Here is a 13,045-nt window from a genome sequence, read left to right as displayed (position 1 = left end):
TTAAATGCGATAGCGCCGTGAACTCTTTGAAGCTCTTGGATGACTTGGCAGTAAGAGAATCCAATACACACCGCATGGGCTGGTGAGGAAGTAAAATTCTCCAAGGGCGCTTATAGAGACAGTCAAGACGCCACGCAATCGTTCACAAGAGTCGTCGTCAGTATAGGTATCAGATGTCGTACGATTTTCTACTTGAGCATTGACCCCTTCCTGTATCAGGCATGGTGTTATAGCTTGGCTGTAATAACAGCGTTCAATGCTACGCTTGCCACGAACTGCAAATCAATCATCTCGAAACGACACATCGCTTCAGAATCTGACACCAAACACTTCACAATATTACCTCGCAATTAATACTCCGAGTTCCGATTTTACCTCCGAGTATCCGAGAGCTTGAAAATTAACCATTTCTGAATTTCCCATGCTTGCTTCCATTTAAGCCTTGCGCTACTCCAACATGGCCATCAACATTTGAATGGCTTTCTCATATTCCCTTTGTCGTCTCTATAACTTACCAGCCCCGACTTCAATGCTGTGCGGTGAACGCTTTGCAAATATCAGTGCTGCTGCCGAGATAATTTTCAAAGCTCCGTTGGTGCAATATTCACCAATCAAGAACGACGACATGGAAAAGCATACAATTCGCGCCTAACCTAAAGCTACCCTATGCTATGTATTAAATGAAAAGAATGAACAGAAGAGAAGACTATAGATACACGGAAAGCGATTCCGGTGTTTGTCAAACACTCCTTCCAGAAGTACTCCTGTGCAATTTTGACAATGTTCTTTCAACTAGTCCTGGAGACCTTGACCGAGGCTCCGATGTGCCGGAGAAGGCGTATTCAAGGTCGGGGATAATAGCCTGGAACGAGGAGCCTGCATCTCGAGTTGAGGCTTCGATCGGCCTGGGAGGACCCTCGTTGATACGCAAAGTGGGAGATGGAGACCTGTCCGTGGTTGTCAGCTGCTCCGACAGATGTCCGACACCACCGTGGAAAGGTAGTCCTTCATCGACTCCGTGGAGGGTACCACCTGCGTTGGGTTCCAGGAGGCAATCGCCGGGAAGCTCTTGTATATCTTGGGTCATCGAGATATGCTCCTCTTGCGCGGATTCGCTCACAGATTGTACAACATCGGGCTCAGAAGTTCTCGAGGATGGTGAAAGTCGGCCTCTGATGCTTCCTAACCGGGAGAGTGGCTTGCCCTTCATCTTTGCGGCATCATCTGGCGGCACATCCACCTTGACGACCGGTACGTCCATTTCCTCAGATGTCTCTTCTGAAGGTTGCCCCAGGATGTCTGCAGATGTACTCCACGCTGTGAGAGAGGTATGCCCAAGATTATCCACCGTAGGCGTGTCGGGTGGAACCCAGTCCAAGCTTGGTTCACCAACTAGTTCAAACCAGCGTCGATGATTTCTGACAGAAGAGAAACCAGAACCCCTGCGAGGTCCTATGGTATTGTCAGCCGTGCGCCTTAGATAACAATGGTTTGCCATTTCACTCACCTCCCATGCTATCAACTTCATCGTCGTCAAGACACCGCGGAAACCCACTAATAGGATACACACTGTTGTTTCGATCTTGAAATGAAAGGCGCATTTCAGTCTCCGACCGGTTGTAGGACAGCCTGACTTTCACGTAGATATGGGGAAACTTGGACTCCTTGATCATGAGGTTGAGGTCTTCCTGTGCGAGAATAAGGCTGCTTTTGGAATGCACCAATCTTCCCGCTTCACTGAACTCGAATTTCGGCGGGTGGCCCATCTCCGCCCATCGACGAAGCAAAGTGCCGATCTCACTGATCTCAACTAATTTTGGAAAAAAACGGCAGCAAATCCTCCCTAGCGTCAATCAGTGCTGACTCCTCTTTGGCCCCGAACAATATCACTCACCAGTAGCTTCTCTGTCTTTAATTCGTCCAGATAACTGAAAGTAAAAGCTCGTGGCTATCAGACGCTTCGCTATCTGCAGCAATCGACTGCTTTCGACCCCTTCTGAGTTATGCGTCCGGCGAACGTCATCTTGGATGGACTTCATCTTCTTCACATCATCCAGCGCCGGGACCTCTCCGGTCAGCATCGGATTGATACGGCGGAGTCTGGAAATATCCCATGATCTCGCCGCCGCGTTGATGAATTTGTCTCAAGTCACATTACAATTCAACGCAGATTCGAATCGATCCTTGGCCAGGTGGTACATGTTCGCCAGGAGTCCGGCCAATCCCTGATGTGGTTTCTCGGGTTGAAGACCCGACCTTCGAGTCTCGAGCCCTGTGCTGGTTCCTGTACCAATGAAGAGGATGATATCGGGAAACTCGCACGGCTCATCTGGCCAAAGGTTTTGCCGCTCCATAATTGCGACAGCGATTGGGTTGTTGTGGAATATGGCCCCGTCGAAGTAAGTCTGCCCTGTCCCTCCATGCATGAAAGGCTTGAAGAACCATGGTGCTGCTGATGTTGCTCGAGCTCTATAGCTTCGAGTTAATTTCAGTTGTTGCGGGTTGCACAGCCGCGAACTTACGCTTCCCAGATCTTCAATTCTTCATTCATGGTTTCGCCCCTCTGATAATGGCAAGAAACCGTTCAATCAGTACTGAACACATTTTCTTCGGGCCTTTCAAGCACTTACGCTTTTCAGGGTGGACATGTCTACTGTAGTTTGTCAGGGCAACAGCCATGCCGGAGGAAGTCGATGTTACTACCACTTTTTTGGTCGATTCGTATTGCGCGAATGGCCGCTTTCCGCCGAAAATGTATTCGTCAGTCCCGAAAGCTTGCATGAGTGCTTCCTCGAGTGGCTTTGTCTCGTATGCAGAGCTTTTCAAGCTTGTGACCAGTGGTCCCACAAGCGGGATTGAACTACCCGTGCGTGGAGTGAAGGCGGTGGCCACCAGACCTTCGAACGTTCTGATGCATTCCTGGACGGACCACTCCTTCACGCCGAGGCCAAGAGCAATCAAGCCTCCAGTACTATCAGAGTCAGCATCGGCAAGAGTCATACGAGATTAAAGTGTTTTACCTGGTGCCCACGATCAGGTCAAAGAAACTGGTGACTGCAAGTCTATTTTCCATGGCTCGTTCGATGCCTTGAAGAATTTCAAGCTCAACGATCCCTCGCATGCCTCCTCTGCATTTATTATTAGCGTCCACTAATGCAGTTTAAAAACAAGGGAGCATACCCGTCCAGAGTCAAGATCCGAACTCCAGCGGTTTTGGGCTTCAGATGTATTGTCCAAGGATGATTCTGTTTTGGACCGCCGGTGCACAAAGGGCATGATTGTATCCTGAGAGACATTTGGGGTCCGTCGTACTCTCCGTACATCTTTGCGCACTTGGTGCAAATTGTGTGTCCGCATGGCAGTGCATGCTCAGGTACATCGAAAAGGCAACAAAAGCAAGCAGTGTGACTATGAAAGTGGCGGACCACCCCGTCGTCGTCGAGACCTCCCCAGAACGGACGTAACGTTTGTTCTTGATGGATCTCCTTTGCCACAGCCATGTCATTCTCACCTTTGACAGTACGATCTTGCAGATCCTGATGCAGCTTTTGTAGACAGATGAAAACCCTGCTCTCAAAGTCACGTTGAAGTTCTGCACGGGAGATCGATGCCACAAAGTCTCCAGTTGCGAATATCTTACCATCAGACGTCTGGTGTCCTTTTGAGTGACCGGAGCTGACGTTGACGCAACGCATGCCGTTCTCGGGCCTGGCATATTCGCAAGGCTGGTGGCTTTTGGCAAAATTTCGGACGGCTGAGCGGAGATGTTCTACATAGTGGGGGAATATTGCATTGATTTTTCCTGCGGTCGTCAGCAGATGGGGCTTTTACTTTATTCAGTGCGGGGAGTATTACCCCCTTTCTTGTTGCGAACAACATCCAGCATTATGCAGGAGGCGGCCATGTAACTGAGGTACCGAAGAAGCTGTTGGGAATCTTTTTGCCGCGTTTTCATAATGTTGATGGCAAGTTTCAGGATGTTCCCAGCAAAGTTGAAGGGGATGGGGCTGTTGACATTGGATGCTCGGACGAAGTCGAAAGGGTCTTTCAAGGTGGTTGCGAAATGTTCGACGGCGCACTCCATGTATGTTTGCAAATCTCCGACGTCAAAAAGCATGCGGAGACGTTCTCTCGTCTGGTGTGACTGTCTGCAGCTGTTGTTGATGCTGAGATAAAGCTTCTTAGCTTGCTCATGAATCAATTTTGGCTGCTGTCGCGCGGGAACCCGGATGACCTGTCGCAGTCAGTATATTGAGAAATCATGGGGCCATATACATGTTTCGTACTTGCACGGAGCTGCAATAGCAATTTACCAGAGCCTCGAAGCTGTTGACCATCCTTCCCTTTTTCTTCCACATGTCCACGTACTTGTTGAACGCGTCGCTCTCGTGCAGCAGACGAGAAAGCGCTGTGAAAACTTCTTTTGTGGTGGCTTCTATGCTCCAGAACGACTCTTCGGCAGCTAGGTTTGGGTCCTGCGGATCCGAAGCATTGAAGACGATGATGGCGTGTGGCAAGGAAGGCTGGTTTGAGGATTTCTCCAATGCTGAATCCGCCCATTCAATCAGGTTTTGGAATACACTCTCGAGGACTCTTAAGCGTAGTTGTCCATTAGTGCTCTTATCCTTCCGATTTGTGAACGCGTGACAGGTGGTAACTTACCTCGGATTTTTGACCACGAATACGACCACATCGGAGAAGATGTAGAGCAGCCGTGGGTAAAGATTCTTGACGGCAAATTGACGCGATGAGTGTTGAGTATCCCATGTGATCTCTCTCTCTCGTATACTATAAGTCTTCGATTCACATCGTCGTCCACAGATTGCGGGCTGCTAGCAATCGGACTGCTGGTAATTGGGGTGTTGGCCATGGGTCTGTACAATCTGTGTTTCAGCGCCGCGACGAGTGGTGCTCTATCACCGCCCAGAAGCCCCTCGCAATCGGCATAGAGAAGTGGAGCATCACTGGACGCTGTCCAAGGGTCGGCATAAAGGTGTACGTCTTCGGATGTGGGTTGAATGGAAGTTGACGAACCCACAACCGGATTCTGGAAAGGGTGAGAGTCTCGATTCTGATTTTCGATGAGAAGCCTGATCAAGGAACTTTTCCCTGCACCTGTGTCTCCAACGAATGACACCAGCCCAGGCGTCCGATTTCTCTGTTCGCTGTCCTGATTAAGCCCTTGATTGTCCGTAGGCTTTGATGTCAGTTCCAGCAGTCGACCATACAGCTGAAACGAGGGACGCGAATCCTCAGGACGAAAGACGCCGAACCACGCTGTCTGTAGATCGCTCTTGTGCATTCTTTTCTCCTCTTCTCCAGCCGAGGGCGGCATCATGGCGTTTTTGATTTTCGTAGCTATGCTGGCTTGCATCTTCTCGTGCGAAGATAATCTCTTCCGGTGTGGTACCTGTGTTTCCCAACATCCATCGCAGTAGTACGCGTCGCATCCATGACAGTAGCTGAGCGGTTCGATGGTGTTTTCACAGACGCAACAAAGAGGCTGATCTTGGGTTGATACCTCGGCCGACGGACCGTCGAACATGCTCGGAGGTCGGGTTTCTCGTCGAGAGAATAGGAAGTTGCGGCGTTTCGGCGAGGCTGAGTCTTGTTTGCTTTCACTTCATCAGTCTTCGCACGGTGTTACAATAAAATGAGGCATTATATTACTGCCTGGACAGTGAAGGGCTGACCATGCTTGGGGATCCAAGGCTCATCGTGTTTATGGTGTTCAGGAAAGAGTGCCTTTCCGAAGGCTGCCTTTCACTCATTGCGTCACTGAAAAGATGGCACTGGTGCACAAAAACACGGGTGGGGATCAAAAATGTCAGAATTGTAGGGTGGCTTATATATTTAGTCTTCGTTGGTAGTTTCCGCAGAGCGTCACCTTGCATCGGGTAAGCTCTCTGTTTCCGCGACGGCTCTTTCCATCGAACAGTGGCTGGGGAGAGGCGACCACAGAGGGGATCCGCAGCCGAAAGCTGGCACAGCGATGAAAGATCCTACTGACAAGAGGATTTGGCCGAGTGGTCGTGATATGATAGGTCAGAATCGCATGTGTTCACAGAACAAGCATATCCGTTCTCGCCATCAGCCACAAAGCCCAATATACATAGGAAAATAAACTTGATTGGTTCATTCCCCGAATGTCTGACTATGCAAATGAACCAGGTGATGCAAGTTATGCACCGTATGATAGTCGAGAACGAAGGTAAGGACACGATAATTGGGCAAGAAGACAGTCAATCGCTACTCTACGGCTACGAAAGGTGATTCGCTACTGTCAAACACCTTTTCCATCAATTTTCCTCGCTTATTTTCCTACAGCCGCTTGCTATTTTTGTTTCTTCCTTTTCAAAGCATATGACATTAACTTTCACTCTTCCGTAGCTCGTGTCGTATATATACAAGCTAAAATAGTGCCATCGAATGCAGATATGACCATTTATTTGTTTTTGCAACTCACAAAGAACTCCATCTACGTGACTCACGCCTAGTGTGGTTCCACAAGTTATGAAGGCGTAAGCCTCTCGCATGCATTACGTCACAAGGCTGGTAAATTTTTCCGGACTGAGGAAATGCCAAGTGGAACCTGGCGGGATTACCCTGCCCTTGTGTCATTCTTTTCGCGGCACTTTCTTGAGCTGAGGAGCGCGGGTTTGCCGGTCAGCCTCCATTTGTTCCAGATTACCACTTACCTCCGCACGACTGCTATCAGCAAGCCTCGAATATTCAGCCTTGCTGATAGTGTCATTAACATTCGAAACATATCTTAGGCTTTATTGTTCTGCTCTATGAAATTGGGCTCAGTCGGGAATCTTGGTAGGTTGTACATACACACTACCGGGAAGACGATTGGTGGATACATCGCATTCCTACCACTTTGTGCCCGCCCCGCCGCCTGCAAGTCCGAATTAAAATTCCTCACAATATATACCCTTCTTACGTTTTGTAAACACATTATCAGCAGGTTTATAAAACCCGAAGAACCAGAGTACGATTCCATGCAAAGACGTTGGCGAAAAATCAACTTGATACTCTAGAAAGTCGGGGAATAATTGTTTCAAAAAAACAGTACATTTTCCGCATTTTGCGATCCATGTTCGTAGTATATACATGAAAGCGTAATTAACTTAGATACACATTACATATTTCTCATATTCCCACTCTTGACTTAAAAGTATTCGCAGTTCTTGGGGGACTCGACCTTGTCGGTGCGGATCTCGAAGGGAATGCACTTGTCCTTGCCCTCTTCGTGAGACCAGGCCTTCTCGGCGTAGACGAGGTACTGGCCATCGATCTCGGTGGGGCAGGCCAGCCAGTTGCCGCCATCGTAGTACAGCTGGGAGATGTCGGGGCCAGCGACGCGGGTGAAGTGGTCGGTGACGGAGTCGGGGGTGGTGGCAGGGTCCTGGGAGGGGGCCAGGGAGAAGATGCCGCCGGCGGCACCGCCAATGTTAACGTATGCTATTTGGTTTGTAAGTATTCGGATCTCTTTTTGAGGAAGTTTTTTGAACTTACCCTCCTGGGTGTTTTGCTTGCCGTCACCGTAAGTGGTCAGAATACCGCGGTTGTTGGGGCCGTCGAGGACGGGCTCGTCGCTGCCGCAGGTGGAGTTGGTGTCGCGGTAGATGTAGAAGAAGCCGCCGCTGACGTCAACGTAGGCGTAGTGGATGGGCTGCTCGTAGGCCAGCGCCATCATCTTGAACGGACCGCTATCGGGGAAGCGGTCGTCGACAGGCGCGGCCATGCTAATGCCGGCAGAGATGAGGCCGGAGGCGAGGAGACCGGTGAACTTCATTTTGCTGGAGAAGGAGGAGGTAGTAGTGGTGGTGTTGGAGGAGGGTTGGTAGTGTGAATTGAAGCTGATTCTGGTGGATGTAGAAAAAAACACTGCGCTGCAAGCAAGCTTTCTTTTATATCTGGAGCATTTGGGACCAGGGGCAATGTAGATCATCGGAAAGGCGGTGGCAAGATGCAGGAATACGAGGTTGCGTCTATTCTCTCCTTGGCGTGACATTAAGGTGGAAAATAGAGTCCATGGTACCTTTTTCCCTGTTTTTCACAATCCTTTCAGATGAACTTTTGTTATTTCGGCCTCCTCTGTCCAGATAGTCCGCCAACCGACCGAGAGGATTGTGGCAGAGAATAAAATACGCCGACGATTGAGCAGCGAGCGTATAGGTCATGGCGTAGAAGGTCACACCTGGAGTGGACCGCGCCAAGGAAGTAAATATAGACATTCTACCAAGAATCAAACTGCAGTCAGTCCGCGCGATTGTATGTGTGGGGGAAATCGTTCGAGAAAAATCGGCTGGAATGCGGCCGATAGGTTGGATGGGTCTGCATCGACCAACTTGGTTGCCAGTGCTCAAGAGCTCTGATCAGATGAGACCTCCACTCGTCACCGCCACATTCCCCTATTCTGATACAGCGAGTTGCACGTTCATTAAAACATCGCGCTTGCGTCTTGTGTGCCAATTGAAGCTTTTCTTGACCAAGCCTTTGGCAGTGTCTCGGTCTTGCAACCCAAGAGTAGGGCGCTTTCTCTGATTATAAACATCAATAGCACATACATCTCTTACGTACGATCATAAGTCGCAGAATGCAGGGATTCTCGCCCACTTCTACTGTCAGTCGCCCAGTAAACAGCCAGGCAACTGCTTGTTGACTGGGAATAATAAGTGCTGTTAACAACATGGTCTTTCACGTACGACCATAGGTCGCAGAATGCAGGGCTTCCCGTCCGCTCAGCCGTACTTAAGCTGCGAACCGGCCGATTAGTACTCAAGTGGGTGACCATTGGGGAATCCCGGCTGTTGTACGTTTTTTGATTTTCTTTTTGGCACTCTCGCAGGTGGGTGGGTTCCATTTTGCCCCCGTCTGTGTCCCGGGCTTCTTCCGCAGTTACGCCTTTTGGCAAGCCACGATCCCCCAAAATTCGGCTGTTATTGCCGAGAGTGAACCCGCCGTGCTTTTTGTAGTTCTCTGTCGGAAGGAAAAGTACAATGGAGACGGCATCGTATTCAGGCGCCTTTCGGGAGTCCTAGCTTATACATGTAGATTCTCTTGCCGCTGCGACGTAAAACGCATGGCTATGAAGTTCTCTATACTTGTTTTTTGTGCAGATACTACGCGGTCCTAAATCCGGGGCTTACCGAGAGGTAAAGGGAGTTCTTCCCCCTACGCCGCAAAGCAGATAAGATACTGTGCAGTATTTTCCGATCAAGAAACTTTCTTGCTATTCCTTCTGGTACTAATATACACGCGCTTCAAAACCATGCAGTAATACGGCGTGAATTGATTGTGGCATGGTGTTTGCTCTTTGAGAGCGGTTTTGAAATACAACATACGTAAAACCTTCCTTCCACCAGGCACTGATATGCTATGGAAGACGTGTAGAAGATGCCTGGTTAGGCTTGGTAATTGCATTTGTTTGACGAATAAAACGGTTTGGTCTGAGGCGACATTATATTCTACTACCGTCTGGAAAATTTTCTGACTTCGACAAACGACACTCATTTGTCTAGCAATTCTTTCAATTTGGCTACATGTAGAATGGCAGTATACCTCTTGGGTATAGAAGACACTTTATTTTCTGATGATCATATACTTCGAAAGAAGCCGCGTGAGAAAGTTCTCGGTAGCATTTGGTTTCGTAAGCGGTGGTTCGACGGGGTGCGTGAGCATAACCTCCTCTTCTGTAAGCCGCTTTGCATCTTCTTTCTGTTGAGTGCCTGACTCTCAGTATTTCAACCAGCTGTAGCCTATCCCGCCCCGGTACAAGCACGGTCACAGCGTGCGGTCGATACCAAGAAGCACAGTGACGTAAGAGTTGCCTTTTTGGGGAAGCACGCGTCCAGTAAGCGTGGCCCATGGGCACACCGATCTTCCTATAGGCTCCGGCAGTAATTTTCATTCACTACCGCAGCCGATTCCGCCAGCCCCGCGGCTTAACACGCTCAATCACACCGTGCGCATGCCTTCATAAGTCCTTGCCCTGACCTTCACCCTCCCACTCCACCTCTCGTCTTCCAACCTCTTCGGCTTTTTGGACACCTCTGACGACTTGCGAAATCAGCCTCACAGCATTCCTTTACCCTTTCCAGACGTCAGGGTCTACGAACAAACACCAGCGCCACCTCGCTCCATACCTAAACCCCCCGGTAAGTTCCCACCCTCTTTTTTGCTTTACTTGTCTGTGACTTCCTCTTCGGTGTTGGCGCCAAACCGCGATGGGTTCATCCGCACTTGTCGATTTATTTGTTGTAACTCAACATGCAGCACTACACAATGCACAAAGGCATAAACACCTTGCCCATCCTGACCTTCACACCCACCCACATTGTGATCCTAAAGCTTGATCCACCCGAAATTTTATGAACTCGATGCTTTTCCATCCCCAAACACTAACGTCTGTGATAGACAAGTAACCACCGCGACTTGGATTATACCATGTCTGACCAACAGCCAAGCATCTCTCTGAGCGGCAGCGTTAGAAAGTCGGCACGCTTGGCAGCGCAGCCTGCGCCTCAGCAACCGCGGTACAGCATGGATAGCGACAGTGATGACGAGGACAGCGATGATGAGGGGCTCCACGACCTGGACAATGAGAGCGAAGACGCATACTCTGGCATCGATGAGAACAGCGCCGGCGAAATTTACGACGACAATGCCGATGATGTAGAGGACATGGGCCTGGAAGTCCTCAACTCGGCCAGGCGTAGCCCTCGCAAGTCTGCCGTCAGGACCGTTGACCCCCGTGCCGAAGCGGAGAGACTGAAGGCGGAGAAGGCCAAGCGCCTCCCCGAGTTCCTTGCCGGCGCCTGGAAGCTGGCACACGCTCCCCGCAAGGGCATCAAGAGAGATGGCATCATGGAGCGTTCTTGGATGAACCGGATGGTCGGCTTCATGTTCAAGAACAACAATGGCAGGCTGCGGACCACTTCCGGTATGGAGCTCTACACCACCCGTGTTGTCCTGGACCAACCCAGGCCTGGGACACAGACCAAGGCGAGGTATGGTGATTGGTCAAACGAAAAGCACGGTGAGAACGAGCTCAACCTCAAGAACTCGTACATCAAGTGGCTTTGGGACGACGGCATACCTGGGCAGTCAGTTAAAGAGCCTCTGAAGATTGAGGATCGCCAGGCCGTCCGCTGCGATGAAAACTTTGGTGTCCACCCCCACGGCAATGATGCCACTCACCCGAACGGCTTCGTTTGCTGCGAGAGCCGCCAGTCCCACCTCGAGCTCTACATGAAGCTTCGACGGGAGGAGATTCTTCGGGAAGAGGAGCTTTCCACCGCCGCCGAGAACGACAATGAAGGCTTCGAGGGCGATGATGACAATCTGGAGAGCCCCAGTCAGAAGATCAGCCGCCGTGCTCGGAGCCAGCTGATCAAACGCGACATCACTGTCAAACGTCTCAAGGACGAGGTCTATCCGTGGGAGTGTAACGACTTTGTCATTTGCACCGAGTGTGATGACAAGCAGATCAAGCACTTGAATCACAAGGCGGCTAGCGGCCACTTCGACGGTGCCCTGCTTCCTCTCTGCGACGACTGCGCGGTAGCCTCTCTCGACAACAACGGTTGGGGCTGCAACGGGTGCACATGCGACCTGGAGCATCGCTGCCTCCACCATCGCATCCAGCATCTCGAGGAGCTGCATGAGGTACGCAACCAATACATAAAGTCGCACCAAGTTGAGACGAGTGATAATATCGAGAGGACTCCTCTGTGCCCGCGTTGCCAGAAGAAACCGCCGCCTGCGGTTCCGACGCATTTCGCATACAACTGTGTCAAGTGCCACAATGATGTCGTCATCCCTGCTCCCGAGGATCTCGAAGGGCAGTGGCAGCTCGGTCATTCTACGCATCAGCTCTTCGTCCGCAACCTGGACCGTCCAAATAAGCATTTGCTGAACTTGATCCAGCTGGGGTGGAATGAGAGGTGGATCTCCTACTTCAGGCGCTTCGCTGGCCAGTCTCGTGAGTAATCTGCTGAGGCGATACCAAATGGTGAGTATCAGTTCCAACAGGACGACGCCAACACCACTGCTAACCCTTTTCCACCACAGGCCACTACTGCCTTGACTAAGCGTATTTCTGACAAAGATGAGAATACCAGCGGTCGACAGGCGTTCTTCCCCTTGCCTCCCATGAGCGAGGATTCGGACTCGGAATCCGAATCCGACAATCGCGCCATCAAACGCTCGCGTATCGGATTTCCGGAGAGCATTTTCGACGACGATACTTTATAGGGGATGAGCAACAGTAATATCCGTTCCTACCGCTGCCGGCAAGTGTTATTAATAGGCTAGCGGAACATACCTTGAAGCAGCCGGCCCAGCCAGACGAGAACCCCGACGAGGATAGCATGCCCACTTGCGCGGATTAGTTTTCAAAGGAACAGACAGGCTACCAGGATGCTATTTTGATTACGCCAAGGACGAGCATGGAGGGATCTGAGTAAGTTGACTCAAAGAACAAATTTCAGAGAGAGATCGGCGTGAGAGAGTCGCGTTCATGGAATAGATAGATCTAAAAATGGAAAAGCACAAAAAAACTTTGGAAAGGAAATCAAACCTGCCCTTTGTTATGGTGTGAAGGAAATGCTTGCTTCGGAATACTTTCGTGAGTTGCATGGATACGTAGCAAACCAGAACACAGGGTCTTCGAGAAATATAATACAAGGGTCTTGTTTGCTACGCGAGAAGCCGCCTCTATCGCGCTATATTTAGAACGGCCTTACCATTTCCGGAAATTTTGTCTGAGGATATTACTATCTTCATTAGCAAAAGCCCCCGCGAGCGGATAGAGCTGGCAGAGCCGACAGAGCCGATAGAGCTGGCGACGCCGGAAGCAAGGGTTATTTGCAGGAAGAGGCAACAAGCACTAACAGCAGCTCCAGTAAATCTATGTATTCGTGTCTTTATAAAAGAATGTACACTAACCGTATCGCTAGTAGTACTAGCGCCGCTAACGGTACTGGCAGCGCTAGCGGCTACTCGAGTAGCTGTTGACCGTAGACATCCACATCCT

The 13,045-nt window shown here is 50.3% G+C and overlaps 3 protein-coding genes across 3 annotated transcripts; 1 reads left to right on the top strand and 2 right to left on the bottom strand.

Moving 5' to 3' along the window:
• Positions 1 to 739: 739 nt before the first annotated feature.
• On the bottom strand, positions 740 to 4,693 carry LTHEOB_4931 (Lysophospholipase-like protein; the record flags this gene model as incomplete). The annotated part of the gene is made up of 11 exons (XM_035514020.1): positions 740 to 1,452; positions 1,508 to 1,810; positions 2,159 to 2,469; positions 2,523 to 2,563; positions 2,631 to 2,653; positions 2,898 to 2,971; positions 3,021 to 3,054; positions 3,512 to 3,802; positions 3,856 to 4,234; positions 4,314 to 4,546; positions 4,663 to 4,693. The coding sequence occupies 11 exons, from the start codon at positions 4,691 to 4,693 to the stop codon at positions 740 to 742; spliced, it is 2,433 nt and encodes an 810-aa protein (XP_035374373.1).
• Positions 4,694 to 7,174: 2,481 nt separating this feature from the next.
• LTHEOB_4930 (Cell wall protein) lies at positions 7,175 to 7,801 on the bottom strand (the record flags this gene model as incomplete). Its single annotated transcript, XM_035514019.1, has 2 exons — positions 7,175 to 7,467; positions 7,522 to 7,801. The coding sequence occupies 2 exons, from the start codon at positions 7,799 to 7,801 to the stop codon at positions 7,175 to 7,177; spliced, it is 573 nt and encodes a 190-aa protein (XP_035374372.1).
• Positions 7,802 to 10,551: 2,750 nt separating this feature from the next.
• Positions 10,552 to 12,000, top strand: LTHEOB_4929 (uncharacterized protein; the record flags this gene model as incomplete). The annotated part of the gene is made up of 1 exon (XM_035514017.1): positions 10,552 to 12,000. The coding sequence occupies one exon, from the start codon at positions 10,552 to 10,554 to the stop codon at positions 11,998 to 12,000; it is 1,449 nt and encodes a 482-aa protein (XP_035374371.1).
• Positions 12,001 to 13,045: the final 1,045 nt, after the last annotated feature.

This window comes from Lasiodiplodia theobromae, assembly GCF_012971845.1.
Source record: "Lasiodiplodia theobromae strain AM2As chromosome Unknown scaffold_13, whole genome shotgun sequence".
In the NCBI taxonomy this organism is placed as follows: Eukaryota; Fungi; Ascomycota; class Dothideomycetes; order Botryosphaeriales; family Botryosphaeriaceae; genus Lasiodiplodia; species Lasiodiplodia theobromae.
This window is presented reverse-complemented; position numbering and strand designations above follow the sequence as displayed.